Consider the following 20803-nt stretch of genomic DNA (forward strand, 5'->3'; position numbering starts at 1 on the left):
ACCTTATTCAATCTCTCATGTCTCTTATAACCGGTGCTTTTTTCTGGAGGGACACAGGGGTTTAGCATACCCCTAAACATTTAGTGAATCTAACGGAAGAAGAAACTGATTTTTAAGAAATATTTCGTTTCTTCTCTAGCACGGTGAATCGTCAGTTCCGTTGCTACCTCCGATGGCGGCCTCATTTCCTTTCCCAGTGTTTCCTGAGTCTCAGTCAGAAGCGAACATTTAATGTGTGAAGCAGTGTGGAATGTGGATCTGTGATAATATGAGGTAATGCATGTTCTTTGTATTTTTGTCCATTTACTGTATCCCCCCCCCCCAATTTGATCTATAAAATGGTGATTTTCTTGAGTCAAAATGAGAGTAAACATTTTTTTAGAAAAAAACACCACAGCTTATAACCATTTTGCAGCAATTATGAGTCCAGTGAGATCTCATATCGTGATTTCATTGTATTTCTTCCTTTACAATTGGAATCGCTGTCTTTTGGTTTTTCCAATGCACATGGCCGCCCGATCAGACAGCACATCTCTTCCTTGATGCTTCTTTTGTACCAACCTTCCTCATTCTGGGGCCTCCAGATGTTTGGGGCTACTGTTAAGTTGTGGGTGAACATCAGACAACACAGCAATTTTTCAAACAGCTCTTGTTTATTCACAGGCCAGAACAGAACTGAACTGAAGGCTTCAGCCAGCCTGCTTATATAGAGCTCCACTACAACGCAACAGTAACAACTTTATGTAACTATCCAATCACTGAATGTCACTTTCAATTCCTTATTTGCATATGCGGACCTGAGTGAAAACTATCTACAGTATCCCCCTGCTGGCCCAAGGTGAGAACTTCAGTACATAACAGCTACAAATCCCATCGACCTCAGACAGTGTAGCTGTGGTGGCTGAGACGGATGGAAATGGTAGTCCACAACATCTGGAGGGCTTCAGCTTGGGGAAGACTGCTTTGCATTAATATTTCAAACATAATGGGACAAATGGGGATGGCTGTTAGTGGCAAGGGAATCATACTACCTTAAAATCTGTGAACCACAGAGGCGTGTTTCACTTCCTATCATGGTAGGGCTGACACATATACGAAATCTTCTTCCAGCCCTTCTCTCTCCTCTGGATGTTGGCCTTCAAACAAATTTTAAACTGCAGTTTTTAAAAAGCAAAATAGGAAAGCAGTCCGTTACCAATGATTCTAGTTGATTTGGCAAATTAATGTTTTAGATCACCATGCAGCGGTAGACATAATTAAATGTCAGAGGGAGAGAGGGAGAGGACTAAATGCATGAATAAAATATCTTTTATTTTATCATTACATTTTTATAATAAAATTTACTTGTCATCTTAATGTAATAATGTAGCTAACAAGATAATTTATTTCTGAATATAATTGAGATGTACAGAATGAGGAAGCAAGGCCCTCTGAGATGTCAGATTCACTCTGTTGGAGAGAAGCTCATCTGTGGAAGCTGGTGAAAAATTAAAAACAAACTCGCAGAAAAAAGTTGAAGTTGGTGTGGAGAAAAGAGGGATGGGTAAGTTGAACAGACCAGTGCAGTAGAAATGCAACATCATAGGATGCGTCTCAACTAATGATCTCTGAAGACCATTTCCCACCCTTTTTGGACCTTTACCATCTGATTTGTTCATTCTCCCCTGCCTTGATTCTCATTGCCTTTTGTAGACAGGGCAGCTGTCTACTAGTTCCATCTGGTACGCAGGCTGAGACCCTACCTGCCCGTGGACTGTCTCGCCAGAGTGGTGCATGCTCTGGTTGTCTCCCACTTGGACTACTGCAATGCGCTCTACGTGGGGCTACCTTTGAAGGTGACCCGGAAACTGCAACTAATCCAAAATGTGGCAGCTAGACTGCTGACTGGGAGTAGCTGCCGAGACCATGTAACGCGGGTCCCGAAAGACCTACATTGGTTCACAGTACGTTTCTGAGCACCATTCAAAGTGTTTCAAGGGCTGACCTTGAAAGCCCTAAATGGCCTTGGCCCAGTATACCTGAAGGAGCATCTCCACCCACATTGTTCAGTCCAGACACTGAGGTCCAGCTCCGAGGGCTTTCTGGCAGTTCCCTCACTGTGAGAAGTGAAGCTACAGGGAACCAGGCAGAGAGTCTTCCCGGTAGTGGCGCCCGCCCTGTGGAAAGATCTCCCATCAGATGTCAAGGAAATAAAGAACTACACAGTGTGGTTCCCAGATATTTTTGGCCTACAAGTCCCATGATCCCTAGCTCACAGGACCAGTGGTCAAGGATGATGGGAGTTGTAGGCCAAAAACATCTGGGGACCCAAGGTTGAGAAAGGCTGCTTTAAGACATCCGAAGGCAGCCCTGTTTAGGGAAGTTTTTAATGTTTGATGTTTTATCACTTTATTATTATTATTAATAATATTCCGTTGGAAGCTGCAAAGAGTGGCTGGGGAAACCCAGCCAGATGGGCAGGGTATAAATAATAAGTTGTTGTTGTTATGCCTCTTTTTAGAGTGTATGACTCCTTTTTAACACAATATGGCTGCCATCTCACATCCCTGCAGATGCAATTCCCAACGTCGCACCATGGATGTATGAGGATATTTGGAGGATATATGTGTTAGGATATTTCTGTTCCACCTTAAAAGGGAGCAGGATGTTTGTGTCACAGCCTGCGCATTTCCTGTTTCACAGGAAGTTTATGTTGTGTCTTTGCTTTCGTCTCTCTCTCTCTCTCTGCTGGAACTCTCAAGCAGGCAGTCATGTTTTTCTTTGTTCTGACCAACGCTGAATAAACTTGAAAATAATGCTCTCCTGACTGCATCTTTCCCTGTGCATTATCTGCTGATAGAGTGTGCATCGCCTCTGGAATGTGGGAAGCTATTTCTGGAGCTCCTGTCGCTAATTGCTAATACTGCGTGTCTACCGGAGATCGATGGAAGTCCGGAGACGACGTGGAGTCAAGATGGACTATGTCTCCCTGGCAGTATCCCAACAATATGATGGTACTGCCATGTATTGCAGCTGAGCAACCATTCCTAGAATTATAGAACTGCAAAGTTGAAAGGGTCACCTAGTCCAGGAATCTTTTGCCCAATGTGGGGCTCCAACCTACAACCCTGAGGTTAAGAGTCTCATGCTCCACCCACTGAGCTAACTGAATGGGCATTTGGCTCCCAACCAAAACCTCCTCCCACCATCGTAGCAACCAGGGACACCGACTGGTGGTGTTGACTGGTGGCATCAGTGGTAATAGCAGGCAGGAGCTCAGTAATGATAATGGGGCCTGCCAGGGTATCTGGACCTTGGGAATTGCCCTAGTGTGCTGAGCACTGATGGTGGGATTGGATCAGGTTGCTGCTGCTGCTGCAGCAGCAGCAGCAGCAGCAGCAGCAGCTGGGAGACACTCCCAAACTTCTACTAGTCCGGGCAGGCAATACTAGGCCTTGGTATGCAGCAATTTACTAGGTGCTGGTGGCGCTGTGGGTTAAACCACAGAGCCTAGGACTTGCCGATCGGAAGGTTGGCGGTTTGAATCCCTGCGACGGGGTGAGTTCCCGTTGCTCGGTCCCTGCTCCTGCCAACCTAGCAGTTTGAAAGCACGTCAAAGTGCAAGTAGATAAATAGGTACCGCTTCGGCGGGAAGGTAAACGGCATTTCTGTGAGCTGCTCTGGTTCACCAGAAGCGGCTTAGCCATGCTGACCACATGACCCGGAAGCTGTATGCCGGCTCCCTCGGCCAGTAAAGAGAGATGAGCGTCACAACCCCAGAGTCGGTCACGACTGGACCTAATGGTCAGGGGTCCCTTTGCCCAGTGGCGTAGCGTGGGGGGTGCAGGGGGGGCCGGCCGCACCGGGCGCAACATCTGGGGGGGGGCTCGCACTCGCAGCTCTCTGCCCCTACCTGGCTCACTCACTCTCTCTCACTGCAGTGCTGGCTGTGCGAATCCGAGCCGAGCCGCCGGGTCGCCCCCCACTGTGAAGGGGGACGGTGCCAGGCATGTGGTGCGGTGCGGAGAGAGAGTGAGGGACTATCTGGGGGGGGGACAGTGCAGCGGGGGGCGCAAATTACTTGCCTTGCCCCGGGTTAGGGGGCGCAAATTACTTGCCTTGCCCCGGGTGCTGACAACCCACGCTACGCCACTGCCTTTGCCTTTTACTACATGTTGCCACACTGCCACAAATATAATAGGTTTCCAGGTCTTGGTGCACAAGGTTTAGCCTCTATTTTGCAGCTGATCTTTTGATTTTAAGATGGAGGAGGTGGCCTTGTGTTGCAGATTGGGGAAGAGGGTTCTGTGCTGCTGTTTGCTCCCTCTGTAGGTTAAAAAGTTGGCTGGATGTTTTCGTTTAGGAAAGACACAGCATTAAGAAGTGTGTCTGTGTGTGTGTGTGTCTAGAGGAAACTTAAATGTCAGGCTCATAACCGTAAAGGAATTGGCAAGCCCCCAACACGATATTTTCAATAAACATGATTTGCCTTTTTAGAGATGGGGGGAAGACTCCTCCTTTGTACAAACTACAAAGAATTATGTGAAATGCACTACAAATGTCTGTTGCCGGAGGATTGCATGGCAGAAGATGAATGTCTCTGTCCATTTTATTTTTTTTAACCTGATTTGGCAGGGGATTGTTGTGCTAGGAGGACCGGAGCTGCGAGTTCGGTCTAAATCAAAATAAGTAGCTATCTGTTGTGGTACCTGGAGCCAGATTATGACGTGGCAGGTGGCTACGCAGCATATCACCCATAATTCCCCCTCGTGACACTCCTGCGACATAAATTAGAGCAGGAAGTGCAGGGGCTGTGCATCAATTATCTTTAATGCTGCGCTGTCTCTCATGCACAATTGGTGCACTATGGTGTATTATTTAGGCTGCGCGGCGGAGTACCTGTAAATTGTATTTTGTTTGTTCCTTGCAGCTGCCAGATGGTGTGGAACTCTATACAACATCTCTTAGTGTTGCTGAATTTTAAGCAGGCAAATAGAATGTTATACAATGTTTTCCCTGTCGCTCTCGTTCTTCACCATGTGCTCACCCTGTTTGATGCTCGCATGAATTAGCAACTGGTACCACTCCCCACCATTTTGCAGTCTTAAATCCCTCACAATTGCCTTGTACTTGCTTGCGTTGATGACAACAAGGGCTAGCCTGTGTGGAGCGCTTTTCAAAATGCTCCGATTTGTTCTCTTGGCTGTATCTCGCATGCGTGTGTAAATCCAATGGGCACAATCCGGCCCAAATTAAGCACTTTTAGGTGCCATTGATTCCCATGGAAAGGATATGAGCCCTTGTTGAACTCTTGAAATGACTTAACAGGACTTAACCTGGATTGGATCATGCAGCCTGCTCCAAATTGAACTGTCATTGAAATTCTACTCAAGAGTAGAACTCCATCGTATAGTTAGCAGAGTAAAAACTTAAACACGTTGCAGGATTCCCAAAAAACAGATCAGAGGCAATTGTATGTCATCCAGCAGAGCTTTACTGCTACTGAAGGCAAATGAGCATAATGGTCATAAATCCAATACATTCAGGATTGGCACTGTCCATAAGAAATGTAGTTTCAGTAGACTTAACTTACACTTACAAGAACTTAGAATAAGTCTAAACCTTAACACTAAACATAATACAGTGGTGCCCCGCAAGACGAATGCCTCGCAAGACGGAAAACCCGCTAGACGAAAGGGTTCTCCGTTTTGGAGGTGCTTCGCAGAATGAATTTCCTATGGGCTTGCTTCGCAAGACGAAAATGTCTTGCGAGTTCCTGCAATTTTTTTCCGCTCCCCACTCCCTTTTTCTAAGGCACTAAGCTGCTAATAGCCTTTTAGCAGCTAATCTGCTAATCCCTTAAACCTTTAATAGCCGCTAATAGCCGCTAAACCGCTAATCCGCCAATGGGCTTGCTTCGCAAGACGAAAAAACCGCTAGACGAAGAGACTCACGGAACGGATTCTTTTCGTCTTGCGAGGCACCACTGTATGTACAGAACACCACACAAGAAGGAACAGGGATAGAAGAGAAAATGAGTGAAACCCAGGCTCCTTCTGGCTTCTTATTATAGTCAGCATGACCTTGAAGAAGAGATAACAGAACCAATTTAAGCCAGCTGTTCTCAGCGTCTCTGAAGGGATAACCCAAACATCACAAACCTTCTGCTTGCTTCTTTCACACACAGAAGCTTCCAGAAGCTTCCAGAACCCTCTTGAATTAAACAGAATAGGAAAAATCTCTACATATCAGATTAATACTTTCTGCACTAAGAAATGCAAACCGACTCATCTGTTTCTGTTTATCTTCATGGATACATTGTGGAATCTTACTCAACCTGTCTGTCACTAGAAAGATAAATAATTTCCCAAGAAAATAGGAAAGAAACACTTGGCTGGGAATATTAATGGATAAGATTTTGTATTTTTAGTTTGTTTGAGAGGGTTTTTTAAAAACAAACAAACAGTGAGATATACTGAAATCAGCAATATAAAGGTCAAATAGACAAGGTGCAAGAGGTTGGGTAATAATTCAGATAGGATTTTAATTTAATTTAGTGAGGGATGGGGAGAGGACAATGTATTTTGTATGCTATTTTCAATGCTATATGATTTATATGCAGCCTTTAGGCATTTTTACACTCCTGGCTTGAGAGCAGAATTGCAAAATTCGGAGAAGTGTGAATTTTGGAAGAGGATAGATGTGCTTTGCTTTACATATTGTTTTGGGAAGTGTGGTTTAGTTAAGTTTAAATGAGAACTGGGTGGAATCCCCCATCCTTATGGAAAATAATATATAATAAATGCCAAGTAATGAATAATAGTGGTATCCTGTTAATGGTTTTCATTTTCTTTTTTTAGTCTCTTCTAACTGTGACCAATTTGCCTGCAAACAACTTAAAAATAGGCCAATTCACCTCAAAGCTTTTATTTTTCTGGCCTATTTCCTTGCAAAATCTTGAGTTCTCTCCACAGTGTCACTTTTTCTTCCAAGTTCCTCACTTGATAAACAAATTAGCTTAGTGATTTAAGCATTCTCGCCCCTGCCATTATATTTTTTATGAGGGCTAGCTTGATAAATGTTCATATACTAGGATGAAGGGTTATGGCAGTTTCTGCCACAGTCGCTGCAAAAAATATGTGAGGCAAAAAGTCTGTGAGGCTAGGCACACTTAATTGAAAATTAGATTTGAGCTGCTTTTAGTAAATCTCCTTCACTAAGACAAGTGGGTGTAGTTCACACGCTTCTCTAAAAGAGTATTCCAAAGGTTTTTTCCAGTTGCAAATCCTGCATTCTTTTTCCAGAATTCCCATATGGGAGATTCTCAAGCACATCTGTAGGAAACTTGCAGATATTTTAACGCTAATGTTGATTGTATGTATACATAGCAGTATGGTGTGTTAGATATACTAGACATTTAGGACATATACACATATACAGGACCCAGTACAGAGTACAAACCTAGAATTACAGAATCGTGGAACTGGGGGCCACAACAAAGGCCATCTAGCCCACCCCCCTGCAATGCAGGAAGAATAGCAGAAGAGTCTCTGACAGATACATCCCCCCAACTTGCTCTGCTTCAGGACCCTTTGCCTATTGCTTCATTACAGAGGCCAGAATTTTGCTTCCTCTCTTATTCAAGATTTTTGTACTTGCATTGTTGTATATAAAACTGGGACTTTTCCATATTGTCTTCTAAATAGAGAAATTGATTGTTGGTCTTGTGGAGAAGTTAGCTTGCTTGACTTCAGGGTAAATGACTTAAGAGGAATATTCATAGGAAACTGACTTGGGAAGAGTCAGACATTGACCCATCCACCTTAGCATCGTCTACACTGACCGGCAGCATCTCTCCCGGGTTTCAGACAGGGAACATTCTCTGCCCCACCTGGAGATGTCATCCAGGATTATCTATGAGGATGGGGATAATGCAAAGCAGATTGTCTACTCCTGTGCTATGGACACCCCTAGACTTGGGAGTCTTCAACTGCATTTCAAGGGACGTTGGGATTGTCTCCATTTGGAAATGGGGCTGAATGAAGAATGATCTGATATAAAAACATGAACTCCAAAAGAGAAGATTCACCTGCAGACGGAACAGCAGGTGCTTCAAAGTTCTGAAGAAAGATCAAGTTTGGCCCAGGGTCAAGGTGGGTGGGTTGTCACGGTAACAATGACCTGCCCTCCTTTGTGACATCTCTTGCTTCTCCTTTAAAAGTCACCAACTACAGGTGTCCATTGTGGGTTAGTGAGGAGACCAGGATAGAGAGGTGTGTGTGTGGTGGGTAGAAGGAAAGGTGGTTGGAGAGGTACAGTTAGGCGTAGGTAGTATAAACAGGAAGGAGGGACTTTTTCTGGACACCATGTTCAACTTCAGACTGTAAGTAGGATTTCTTCCCCTTCTCTATGTCTCCTGGGGTGGGGTCCTGGAATCCCCTGCACAGCCTCAGCCCCCTGAAATTGTCTTGACCAGCCACTCCCCTCCCAAAGAGCTCAGCTCCTCCACACTCTTTCCCTGCCTTCCTATTTCCGCTCCTCTCCCATCTCATCAATTACATTCATTGTTTACATTCATAGGCCATCCATCCTCCCAGGAGGTCAAGATGGCATACATGGTTTTCCCCGCCACCAGTTTTTACCCTCACATCAACCCTGCAAAGTAGGCTAGGCTGAGGGGGAAAAGACTGGCCAAAGATCAATCAGTGAGCTTCATGAAGATTTGAACCCTGGTCTTCCAGGTCCCCCTAGTCCAGCACTCTAACTACTACATGTCTCCCCGCCTCCATCTTCCATCTCTCCAACTGTCAAGCCCTTTCCGTGGGTCTCTCTTGTCTGTAAGCAAGACTCCACCACCTTCCTCTCTCAGCCACCCAATGTTGTTCTGCTCGTCTTCTTGGACCCCTTGATGCTTGGAGGACCCACCTAGCGGTCTCCTCCCTCTCTGGGCAGGGCTGTCCTTCAAAGACTAGGCAGAGGCACCCTTTAAATGCTGGCAATGCTTCTCTTTCCTTTGGGGTGGAGTGTTGCAATTCCTCATGGGATATAGCATAGCAGGAAAAGGAGACCAAAGGCCTGTTTGGTCCAGTGGCCAACCAGATGTCTCCAGGAAGCCCACAAGGATTGTCCCCTAACAGGTGGCTTCAGTGGTAGATTGCCTCCAAACCCAGAATTTCGACATACTGCAACTATTTCAGACGGTAACCATAAATACTCCTGTCTTCCTCAATGAAGAGGTGTGACTCCCTCTTTCCAACCTTGCAAGGCAGTTGTCCTTTGCATCTTTTGGCTGCCAATTTCACAAACCAATTAAGTGTTATATGAAGAAGTGCCCATTGATGGGGCAAAAACTTCTCCCATCTCTCCATTTATTTATTTTGTTTCTTTGTTTCATAAAATTTATATACAATATATATATATATATATGCGGTTTACAAGGTAAAACAATGTAGATGTTGTATGTTGACAAGGCCTCGCTCCTGTCAGCACTCACGCTGCAGCATCCTGCACTAACTGCAGCTTCCAAGCACAAGGGAAGCCCCACGTACAGTGCATGGCAGCAATCCAGTCTTGAAGCAATCAGGGCCTGAACTATGGTAGCCAGGCTTTCTCGGTCCTGGAATGGCAGGAGCTGGTACCTCCTTTCTCTCCAAGCCCTGAATGCTCTTGGCTGCCTCTCTGCAGCTGTTATGAAGCCCTGCAGTTCATTCAACTGCAGAAAGAGGGAAGGAATTGGGAGGGACGTGCTGGCAATTGTCTATTAGGCTAAACCTATTTCTGTTCTGCGTCACCTCTTCTAGGTTCAAGAGACTAAAAAATTTCATTCAACCAGAAAAGAACAATGAGGTGGCCCCGCTGCCGGACAATGAACACCCTGTGGCCAGTGGCGAAGGAAGCCAGAATATAAAAGACAACGGGCACCCGGAGGAGGGGCGATCTGCCCACCGTGGCAGGTCATTAAGAACAAAAAGACGCCTCAGGAAGACCAGAAAGGTGGCCCCACTGCAGAAGAAGCTTATGCCACCAGGTGAGGAAGTTCCCCCCACGCCATTTTTGGAAGGGCAGGAATAGGCTAGGGTGGTAGCTAAGGGAGAGATGAAATAATAATAATAATAATAGAAAAAGTAAAAAAGACCTTAAAGGAATTTTTGGAACTGAATTTAAATAAGGACATGGACAAGCCTAAACTTATAATTCCTGGGCCGTATTTTGGTAATTAAAATGATAGTCTTACCGAAGCTACTCTTTTTATTCCAAATGATTCCAATTATAGGAAAGACCAGCAGTATTGACATGTGGCAAAAAGAAATTTCTAAATTTTTGTGGAAGGGTAAAGGACCAAGATTAAAGCATAAGATATTAATAGATACTGTAGAAAGAGGTGGCTTCGGGTTACCGGATTTGAAGCTATATTACGAAGCCTCATGTCTTCTCTGGTTGAAAGATTGGTGTTTATTAAAAAATTGGGATATTTTAGATCTAGAAGGTCATGACACACGTTTTGGATGGCATGGCTATCTTAATTATGGGAATATAAAGGTGCACCGGAGTTTTTTAAATCATATAATAAGAAATGCTATATATAAGGTGTGGGGAAAATACAAAAGATATTTGGAACAGAAAACCCCAAGATGGAACTCTCCATTAGAAGCAATCGCTGTTAAAAACAACAACATCGAAGAGAACTGGATAACGTATAACACAATATTAAGGGAGGAGAAGGGTCAACTAATATTGATAAGTTATGAGAAAATAAAAGATCACTTTTCTAGTTGGCTAGATTACTTCCAGGTGAATGAAATGTTCAGACAGGATAAGCAGATAGGTTTTGAAAAGGAGCCTTCAAGATTTGAAAGAGAATTACTGAATAGTAAAACTAAAATAATCGCAAAAATGTATAGACTTCTTTTAGACTATGAAGAAATGGATGAGGAGGTTAAGGTTTCAATGGTAAAGTGGGCCCAAGATGTGGGCTGTCCAATTATGCTAAAAGATTGGGAAAACTTATGGAAGGTAAATTTGAAATTTACAGCCAGCTATAATATAAGAGAGAACATGATGAAAATGGCTCATAGGTCGTACCTCACTCCTTCCAGATTATCAAGAATGTATAAAAATTTGGCGAATGCTTGTTGGAGATGTGGAGGAAATAACGGTGACATGATCCACATGTGGTGGACGTGTGAAAAGATTAAGATTTTTTTTGGGAAAATATACGATGAATTAAAAAAGATGACGGGGATAACTTTTACTAAAAAACCGGAGGCATTTCTATTAAGTATTTTAGATAAAGAGATCCCAAAAAAATCTAAGAGAGGTATTTTTGTATGCAACCACAGCGGCTCGTATACTTGTGGCCAAGGGATGGCAAGATCACGAGGCTCCAAAAATAACAGATTGGCAAATCAAATTACAGGAATTGGTGGAGACGGCTCAACTGACTAGTAAACTCAGAGGAAACTCAAAGCAAAAATTAGCGGGAAAATGGGATGTTTATAAAAAATATGTTCAAAAATACAATAATAGTTTTGACTCCGTGCTAGCATTCGAGTGATAAAGGAACTAAAAGGAGGTGGACTACAATTAAGGATTTATTATGTTTTCAGAATGTATTAGAAAAATTATATAGAAAGGTTTATTGTTTTGTGTACATTCAAATGTAAGATAAAACATATGCAAAGGGACTTGACAGGAAGTCAAAGCTGAAGAAAAGATTTTGGAAGATAAAAGGGGGGAAATTATTTACTTTCATTATTATCATTTTCTGTGCGGGTGTCTGCACATATGTGTGTTGTTGTATGCAATGTTTGGGAGGAAATAAGATGGTAAATAACAACTAACAAACTAAATATCGATGTATGTAATTTTTATTTCTTAATTATATTTTGTGGTAGTATGGCTATATTGTTTTTTGTAACATAAAACCATTCAATAAAAATTATTTTTTTAAAAAGAGAGAGGAGAGGAAGATTTTTTCTAGTGGAAGCAGGAGGCAGAGGCAGCTGATAGGACAGGGCTAGGGGACAGTTGTCAGCTAGAGGGCCACATTCTCTTGTGAGCCGCATTTGGGGGGCTGCAGGCCAAGACTGGCTCCCAAGGCCTGGGGTTTGCCACCCCTGTAGGAGGAGTGTAGAAGCAGGGGAATCAAGGAGAAGATTCTTGGAACAATATTGGAAGCTGCAAAAGGACGAACTAACCTGTCCCCATGCCCTTCTCTTGTTGCAGTTGTGCCGAAGCTCTTTGAGACATTTACAAAGCCTGAGGTTAGTACTGGGGGGAACAAAAGAGGAGGGACTGGATCCCCCAGACCCTCTGCCCGCTGACTGTGGTCTTTGTTCCCAGTTCTGCAGTCTCTGAATACTTCCACGCCCACCCTCCAAAAGGCTCCCAAAGCAACTAATGCAAATAATGTGGCGTGTGTCCCTGGGGTGTCAGGATGATGCCAGAGGCATGTCTTGCCCTCTTCCCTGGTGCTGCCCTTCCACCTCTGCCCAGAGACTGCAGGGCCCATGGAGATCCTCTGGGACAAGGGATTGGGCCCAAGCCTAAGGGAGGCCAGTCTTTCCTGGCTTGGGCCTCCTTGTGGGCTCTCTTGCACCTGCCAATGGTGGGTTTTGTAGTGTCAGAAAAGGCGTCTGATGCAGCTTTCTCTTTCCTCTGCAGAAAGCAACAGCCGAACATCAGCTGAAAGAAGGTAAATGAATCTGCACACCTTGGGGACTTTTCACTTAGGCCTTCTTGCTGTATTTGCTGTGCCTTGCAGGCCTTTTTCACTTCGCCTCAGTAGGCAGGGCCCTGACTGACTCCAGCTACAAAAGCTGAGGTGGCTGAATCCTTGGATTTGGGTATTGTTTGGCAGGCGTTGTTGAGAGAGGCTGTTAATTCAGTCTCTCTTTTTCATTCTCTTCCAGAAGACCTGCTTATTGAGGACATCGAATGGGCTTAAGGTGGACTTCCGGCAGAGCTGCAGCCATTAGAAAGAAGCGCAAGATAGCCCTCTGGGGAATCTCGAGCAACACGGGGGTTTTAGAAGCTCTTTGAAGGCTATGCAGACCTCAGAACCCCAAGAGGATCATCTTGGTGGACGTAGCACCCGGTGGTGCCCGGTCGTGCTCTTCTGCTCCCTGGGTTTTGTCAATAAATCCGGAGACGGGATAGAGCTGCGGGCATGAAGGGGAGACAGCAATAACCCTGCACAGTCTCAGGCTGGGAGAAGATGGTGGAAGGTCTCAGGAAGGAGCGAGGAGAGAAAGTATCTGCTGAGTGTTGCCAAAAAGACCTCGGTTACTTTGTTTAAAGTGATGAGGCTAAGATTTTATGAAGGACCAACAGGTGGCGAGTGAAGTAAGAGGAATCTACTTTTCTTCTCTGGGCAGATTCTATCCTGCCAGCGGCTTAAACTTAAATTCGTCACACTCCACCATTTTTTGGGCTGGGAAAGCCCTGCTAATTTTAGCTAGTAAACTGAGGCTTGGATTAACGAACTGCTTACCCGGCCAAAGCTTTTCGTTTGATATACTGATATACTGTTGGATTTTGCTACCAGATTAATTACAGTTTAAGGGAAGGAGACTTTGAAATCGGGACTTTTAACCCGCCCCTCCCCCTTTCTTCTCCTCCTGGAGGAAAGAGTTGGAAACTTTTTATTTCACCGTGTGTTATATGTGGCTTTTTACTTCTTCTAATACCTTGGATTAAGCTGACAAGCGGCGGAAGACAAAGAAGAACCCCAGTTGGATTACAAATATCTTTATATTTCCCATTAAATCTTTCCTTATTAGGTAAAATATTGGTAATAAAGTTGAACATATTACCAAGGATGATGTTTTTATTTCAAAGTATCCCAATACTAGGAGGAGAGAAATGTTTTAATAATAGGAAAAGAGATTTGGCCAAATTCATGTGGTCAGGGAAAAAACCAAGAATAAACCATAAAATAATGATAGATAAGAAGGAAAGAGGAGGATTTGGCCTCCCTGACATGGAGTTATACTATGATGCGGTGGGTCTGACCTGGCTAAAAGAATGGATTAAATTAGACGATTCAGATGTGTTGGATTTAGAGGGAGTAGACCTGAGATTTGGATGGCATGCCTATCTAATAGATTAGAAAGTCAAAGTACATAAAGGGTTCCTAGGGCATTGTCAGGGAACTGCCATCGGAGCTGGAGGTGGAGAGAAGGCTGCAGAGGGATGCCAGAGAGGGTCCCAGCAGGGAGAGAGGCAGCCCATCCGCTGGGGAAGGAAATCAGAAGACTTCCGCGCAGGGAGAGTAGGAGAAGACTGGGCGTCAAACAGCTTTTATGCTGGAAGAGGTTCAAGAAACACCCACTGACGGATTCTGCCAGCGACTGAGGCAGCCACGAAACTTGAGGCTGTCCAGACAGAAAGGGTTCAACCAGGTAACCTAGCCAGGAGTGGCGGCAACTTACGCACAAGCAACCCCTAGAACCATTACAGGCATATAGTCAGAAAATATATATAAAATATGGGAGAAATATAAAAGACTCATAGAACCGAAAACTCCTTGGTGTCACAGGGAAAAAATTAAATATGAAAGAAAATTGGGCTACTTATAAAACTGTATTAAAGGAAGAAAATGCAGAATTGGAATTAAAGGATTATACAGAAATTAAAGCTCATATTAGTGATTTGTTCCAATATATTAGTGATTTGTTCCAATATAGATTGGCAAAAGACAAAAAGATAGGATTTGAAAAAGAAATATCAAAATTCGATAAATACTTAATACAAGAAAAATAAAAAAATATATCTAAATTATATAATCTGATCTTAGAGTGGGAAACAAAGGATGAACTGGTTAAAGCTCGAACAATGGGAAAAATTGTGGAAAGAAGATATGAAATTCACTATGTGTTATATATTGAAAGAAAATTACCTTAAAATACAACATAGATGGTATTTAACACCTGTAGGAATAGCAAAAATGAATAAAAATTGTAGCAATGTCTGCTGGCGATGCAACACTGAAAAAGGTACTACGATGCATATATGGTGGAATTGTTTAAACATAATTTTTTGGGGGGAAACAATATACAATGAAATGAAAAAAATGTTCAGATATTCATTTAGGAAAACACCAGAAGGTTTTCTATTGGGAATATTACCAGGAAGTCTAAAGGAAGAAGACAAGACATTATATTTATATGCAACAGTAGCCGCAAGGCTATTGATTGCGAAAAATTGGAAAAGTGGTATTATACCGACAAAAACAGAGTGGCTTGCCAAATTATTGAAGTATTACAATATATTCAAAACAATGGGAGAAATTGGAAGGATATCAAAAGAGAAGATAGACAAGGACTGGAAGGCGTTTAAAGGATACTTGCAAAATTATATTGAAAAATCAGAACTCCTATTAGAATAAACAAGTTCCGTTATAAATGCTGAAATACTAAATAAGATGGATAACAATGTGTAACAGAAAAAGAAGCATAAAATTGGTTTAAAAGTTTGTGAACGAAAGTAATAGAAAGAAGGTAATCTTATTAGATGATTTTAATGGAGTCACCTCATTGGAATATGATTGTACAGTGGTACCTTGGGTTACATACGCTTCAGGTTACAGACTCCGCTAACCCAGAAATAGTGCTTCAGGTTAAGAACTTTGCTTCAGGATAAGAACAGAAATCGGGCTCTGGCGGCGCGGTGGCAGCAGGAGGCCCATTAGCTAAAGTGGTGCTTCAGGTTAAGAACAGTTTCAGGTTAAGAACAGACCTCCGGAACGAATTAAGTACTTAACCCGAGGTACCACTGTACAGATTCAGGAGGGAAATCAAGAGGTGGCCGAGTAAGATTGTCTTCCATACACACGATTTTAACAATGAGTCCATAAGTGACTGTGGAGGCCAATTCTGAGAATACAAAGAAGTTTTATGCAGCTCGAAAGGAGCAATGAAATGTTGAAGGCCTTAATCAGGTCAATAAATGCCATATACAGGGTCTGGTTTTGCTCTCTGCATTTTTCTTGAAGCTGTTGAGCAATGAAAATCATATCCACTGTCCCCTAGAAGGTTGAAAACCATTTTGGGATCCATGAAGTGTATCCTTGGATATAGTTAGGAGATGGTTTGCTAAGATCCTTGCAAGAATTTTGCCGGGCTGCGGCTATTGAACAGATGCCATGATGATTTCCACAGTCCATTCTCTCAGCTTTTTAAAAAAAAGATCAATGATTTGGCATCCCTAAAGTCTGCTGGGATCTCCTCTCTCTCCCAGGTTTTCTCGATGAGCTTGTGAAGTTGTTGTGTAAGTTCAATTCTGCCCACTTTGAAGACTTCTGCGGGTATCCCATCAGGTCCGCTGGCTTTATTGATTTTCATTTGGTTAATAGCTGTACCCAACTCTCCCAGATTTGGAGATATTGCAAGCTCATCTCTAATTTGTTTTTGCGGAGTTTGTGAGAGGACCTCAGCAGCTACGGGGGAGTTGTGGTCAAGGAGATGCTGGGAATGTTATCGGGTGGCAGAGCCCTGGGGAGATCAGTTGCAGACCTATGCCTAATGAATATTTTAATGCTTATAAAGCATGCTTTAGGGAAAATATACTACTAGGACTTATATCTTCTAGAATGTTGTGGGTTAGATGTTTGTTTCAGTCTTAACAGCATCCTCAAATAACAACATGATTGCAATGATACATAAAATGCTACACTGGGTCGTCAATATGGGGTGTAAATTATTTTACATGTTGGTACAGATAACAAAAGACTTGCTGAAGTGCACAATTTTTGTTTCTGTAAGAATTATTGCTTCGAACTGAATTCTACTCAGGGTCATTAATTTGCACAAGCTCTTTGAAGATAATTTTTGCAATAACATTTAAAAGCAATAAATATTCTACCAGCAGCTGAAAAGAAAAATAAATGGGGGGGTCATTTACTCATGCAAATATGAGTGCATAATATTGGACTCCTTAAGAAATGTTTTCAAGGAAATACTAATATATTCTATGTATATTTGCAATATATAAGGCCACTGGCGGTATAATTACATAGGTCACTGGAAACATAGAATGCATGGGTCCATGACATCAAGAACCAAACACAGCTGAAGTTCCTGAGGGCCTATCCGACCTGGGATGTTTCCAGGCCAAGCCAAAGTGTGGTGGATCCTTAGCCAAGAGATGATATTTGCAGATGGCACAGCTGTGACAGATCACTCAGAGGGAGCTCTACAGAGTCTCATCAATCATTTTGCCCACGCTTACATGGAGTTCCTGAGACAGACAGATGCCAACAAATGAAGAACCTGCACTAAAATTACGAATGTGAGCAGGAATAACTTGTAGAAAACCTTCTGCTTGCTGTTAAGGGCCAAACCACAACAGAGAAACTCCCTTTCCCAAGCTGGCTTGGTGACAAGAAAAAAACATCTTCCCATCTTTTGCAGATATTAATATTGTGCAGTTTGAAGTGACTGGAAGTGTAGAAACTGACTTCTTTTGGAAATGAAGCATTGTCCAGGCCCATAAAAAACATATTATTCAAACTTTTACTGGCAAAACTCTTTTAAAAACAGAACATAAGCATCAAGGATACATCCAAAAATATCCATACAATATCTTGTGCTATCCAGAACAGGCTCAGCATCTTAGAAAAAAATGAAATAACCCAGAAAGATTTAGAAGCAAATCTCTCTCTCTCTCTTTTCACAGCCTGCTGTCCCGCCTCCACTGGCCTTGGGCTGTTTACTCTCTCTTCAGGAGGGCTTCATTTATATCCTCGCTCCATGGAATTTGTGACACAAAGGACTCAAAGGCAACTTTCTTCAAAATGGAGATTTGCAACCCAATACCTTCATCACATGGTCTAAGGTTACAAGACTCACATGTTCGCTACCAGAGAACAACAATCAGTTAGTTATTTATCAACTCGGCACGAGCTCAGAGTGCTCTACTTGGCTTTAATACAGCCCCATGGAAAATCCTCATGTTAAACCTTGCCATCAACACACATTTAGGCATTCTCATTCCAGTGTCAATTGAACCATTTTACTTAACACCCATAAAGGGAAGCTCTGAGTTTGTGCAGGACCTGACCAGTGCCAGCCACTCCTGCTGTTCAGTGTTTGCCAGGTGGCACCTGCCAGACCCTGGAAACACCAAACCAAGCAGCCCCTGAGCTAGTTGACAATAGATGGTTGTTAGTGAGTGCTCTCCATGTCTCAGGGTGCTTACTATGCTAATAAACATCAAAGTGGTGTGAAATCGGTGAAAAAAGTGCATCAGAAAGCCAGTCAGGATGTACCCCCCAAAATCCTACCCAGCTCCCAGTGGCAGCTGGCAAAGCCAACATTGGTGGGATGCTGGAAAGATTACGAAGGAGCGAGAGAGCTCCTTTATTGGTGTCAAGCAAACTCTACCCCCAACTAAAGTTTGGGAATGGAATTGCTTCCATTTTTGCTTCAGCAGTCCACACCAGGCATAGGCAACCTCGGCCCTCCAGATGTTTTGGGACTACAATTCCCATCATCCCTGACCACTGGTCTTGTTAGCTAAGGATCATGGGAGTTGTAGTCCAAAAACATCTGGAGGGCCGAGGTTGCCTATGCCTGGTCCACAGCAATGGCCTGCCTTTTTAGAAATGGGCATGGATACTACAGTGCTACAGCAAAAGGTGCAACCCACACTTTTGCTGAAAATATGTTTCTCTTCCGACAAGCTCCATGTTTAGCTGCTCCATGTAACAAATCTATACCACTTCAGGCTACAAGTGAGGACTGACTCTATGAATATTTTCTGACGTTTTAAAAAAACACCTCTTTATCCACACACAAAACTTACATGTCACTGAAAAGCTGAGTCTAGAATTAGGTAATTCCGTAATGTGTTAATTTTGTATGAGCAAAGGTTAAAATGGAGAATTATTCAAAATTTTGATCGCCTGCGATAGAACCCAGCAAGATAAATCAAGTGCAGCTGCTGATAAGTGTGTTTCAGCTCTTAATGTATAGTTTGAAATAGGACATTAATGAAGGGAAAAGAATCTGTTTTGCATGCAGTCTCAGTGAAGAAGGTCTTTATTCATTCTTATCACCTTCAGGAATAAATGCCGCAACTTTGGTCAGGCTCCCATGGAACAAATTTCTTCTTTTCCGGTAACAATTAATTTCAATGTGAACTCTGAGAGCTCATGTTTAGTAGCCATTCAAGATAACAAAAGAAAATGACCAAAGATCCACTATCATAAAAAGAGATTTGTTATCATACATATGAAATATCTGTCAATGGGACAAGCTGAAAGCATATCAATTTAACTCTAGCCCTATAAAAAGGTTTACAACTATATTTTTAAGGCAGATAACTGTCACTGCCACATGATAGATTGGTTGTGTGAAGTGGCTACTGAAATACATTACTTAAGGAACTTGGGGTTTCTACACATGTTTCTGGATTTTGTTTTGTTAAAAAATCATCATCGCCACCAGCCGGTTCCTCGTGGTTAAGTATGGTGAAAGCGCCATACAAATCCAATAAAAAGATCCAATAAAATTAAGTTTCAAGATAATTCACTAACAATTGCAAGACGTACTGAGATGTTTTTAAATAAATGAATAGTTGTACAAGAATGGATAGGTTAATCAAATGATGTCATACTAATAAATGTATGCTAAGATTAAGCAACCTGCAGATAGGGCATATCAACAGTAGGGATATATTTCTAGGACCAAAATAATAGGAAAAACAGTAGACCTTACCCCCAACTAAATGGTGGTCCTAAGCAAGACCACTATCTTCAAAGTCAGGTAAACTGGACCAGACAGAGAAGCAGAGAGCCAGAACTCACAGCAAAAATCGGGAAGCTGTGGCACTCTAGATGTGGTGGACTTTCAACTCCCATCATCCACTGTCAGCATGGCCAATGGGTGGAGATGATGAGAGTCTCATTCCAGCAACATCTTGAGAGTCACAGCATCCTCATGCACACCTTAGTCAGGCAAGTTCCAGGCAGGGATGTCATTGACAGTGGTACCCAGGAGGCCCAAACTTCAGCTTTTCTGTGCTGGAAACCTGATCAGCTGCCCTTTTCCCCTTTTTAAAAAACCTTTGCTTAGAGGGCAGCTGCTGGGCATACTGCAAAGTGCAGTGCCACCGAAAACTCAGCCATCTTCATTTACCCAGAGTCATGCTATATATTCATGCCCATTTATGCCAAGGTGAGCTGTGTCTTGAACCCAAAATTTCTGTCCATTGAGATGTCCTGTCCTCTAACTTCTATTCAGAAGAAAGGTGGTCACAGAATTAGGGTGTGCACATTCGTAAAAGTTGAATGGATGAGCATTATTTAGACGATTTTAGCTATAATGGTGACCCAGAGATACCCATTAGTGAAGAAATGGTCATTTCTGCCTTTCAAGTGAGTAATAGCAGAGTGCTATATAAAAGATAGGCAGAGCAATGCTGATGGCTACTCATTATAGACTGGGGTTCAGGCTAATAGACTAGCTATTACTACAGGCTAAAACCCAAAGAGCTCTTTTAGGCATGTCCAAGGTTTTTTGGCACGCCCAATAGAATCTTTAATTCACACCCACTCAGGGTATGGGAGTCTGCTGTTCAATCAAAGCTGCTTTTGAGATTTTCTTTGTTCCAGTTTCGAAAACAATTTGCCACGAAGCATGAGGGAAGTGGTAATTCCAGAGCAGGGGTTTGAGGTGTCCATCTGGGGTACCGCTAAGCAGAACCCAGCATGAACAGGGCTGGGTTACCACATTTTGAAGTCTATGAAGTACAGTGGTACCTCGGGTTAAGTACCGTATTTTTCGCTCTATAAGACGCACCAGACCACAAGACGCACCTAGTT

At 42.9% G+C, this 20803-nt stretch overlaps 1 protein-coding gene and 1 long non-coding RNA gene across 4 annotated transcripts in view; both read left to right on the plus strand.

Moving 5' to 3' along the window:
* The window catches only part of LOC310658271, a 42784-nt gene extending 40586 nt beyond the window's left edge, over positions 1-2198 (plus strand). Inside the window, exons 3-5 of one of the 3 annotated variants that reach the window (XR_014502165.1) lie at positions 140-273; positions 664-838; positions 1412-2198. This is a non-coding gene — a long non-coding RNA (uncharacterized lncRNA). Of the gene's footprint in view, positions 1-139; positions 274-663; positions 839-1403 lie in introns of all 3 variants that reach the window. The other 2 variants (XR_014502166.1, XR_014502167.1) reach the window with 2 other exon arrangements.
* A 5934-nt stretch (positions 2199-8132) lies between these two features.
* On the plus strand, positions 8133-12658 carry LOC310658251 (uncharacterized protein). The gene is made up of 3 exons (XM_083400171.1): positions 8133-8362; positions 9780-10006; positions 12205-12658. Exons 1-3 carry the CDS (start codon positions 8346-8348, stop codon positions 12300-12302), a joined length of 342 nt encoding a protein of 113 aa, XP_083256297.1. The 5' UTR covers positions 8133-8345; the 3' UTR covers positions 12303-12658.
* The last annotated feature ends 8145 nt before the right edge of the window (positions 12659-20803 follow it).

The sequence above is a fragment of the Podarcis tiliguerta genome (genome assembly GCF_965153285.1).
Source record: "Podarcis tiliguerta genome assembly, chromosome: 10".
In the NCBI taxonomy this organism is placed as follows: Eukaryota; Metazoa; Chordata; class Lepidosauria; order Squamata; family Lacertidae; genus Podarcis; species Podarcis tiliguerta.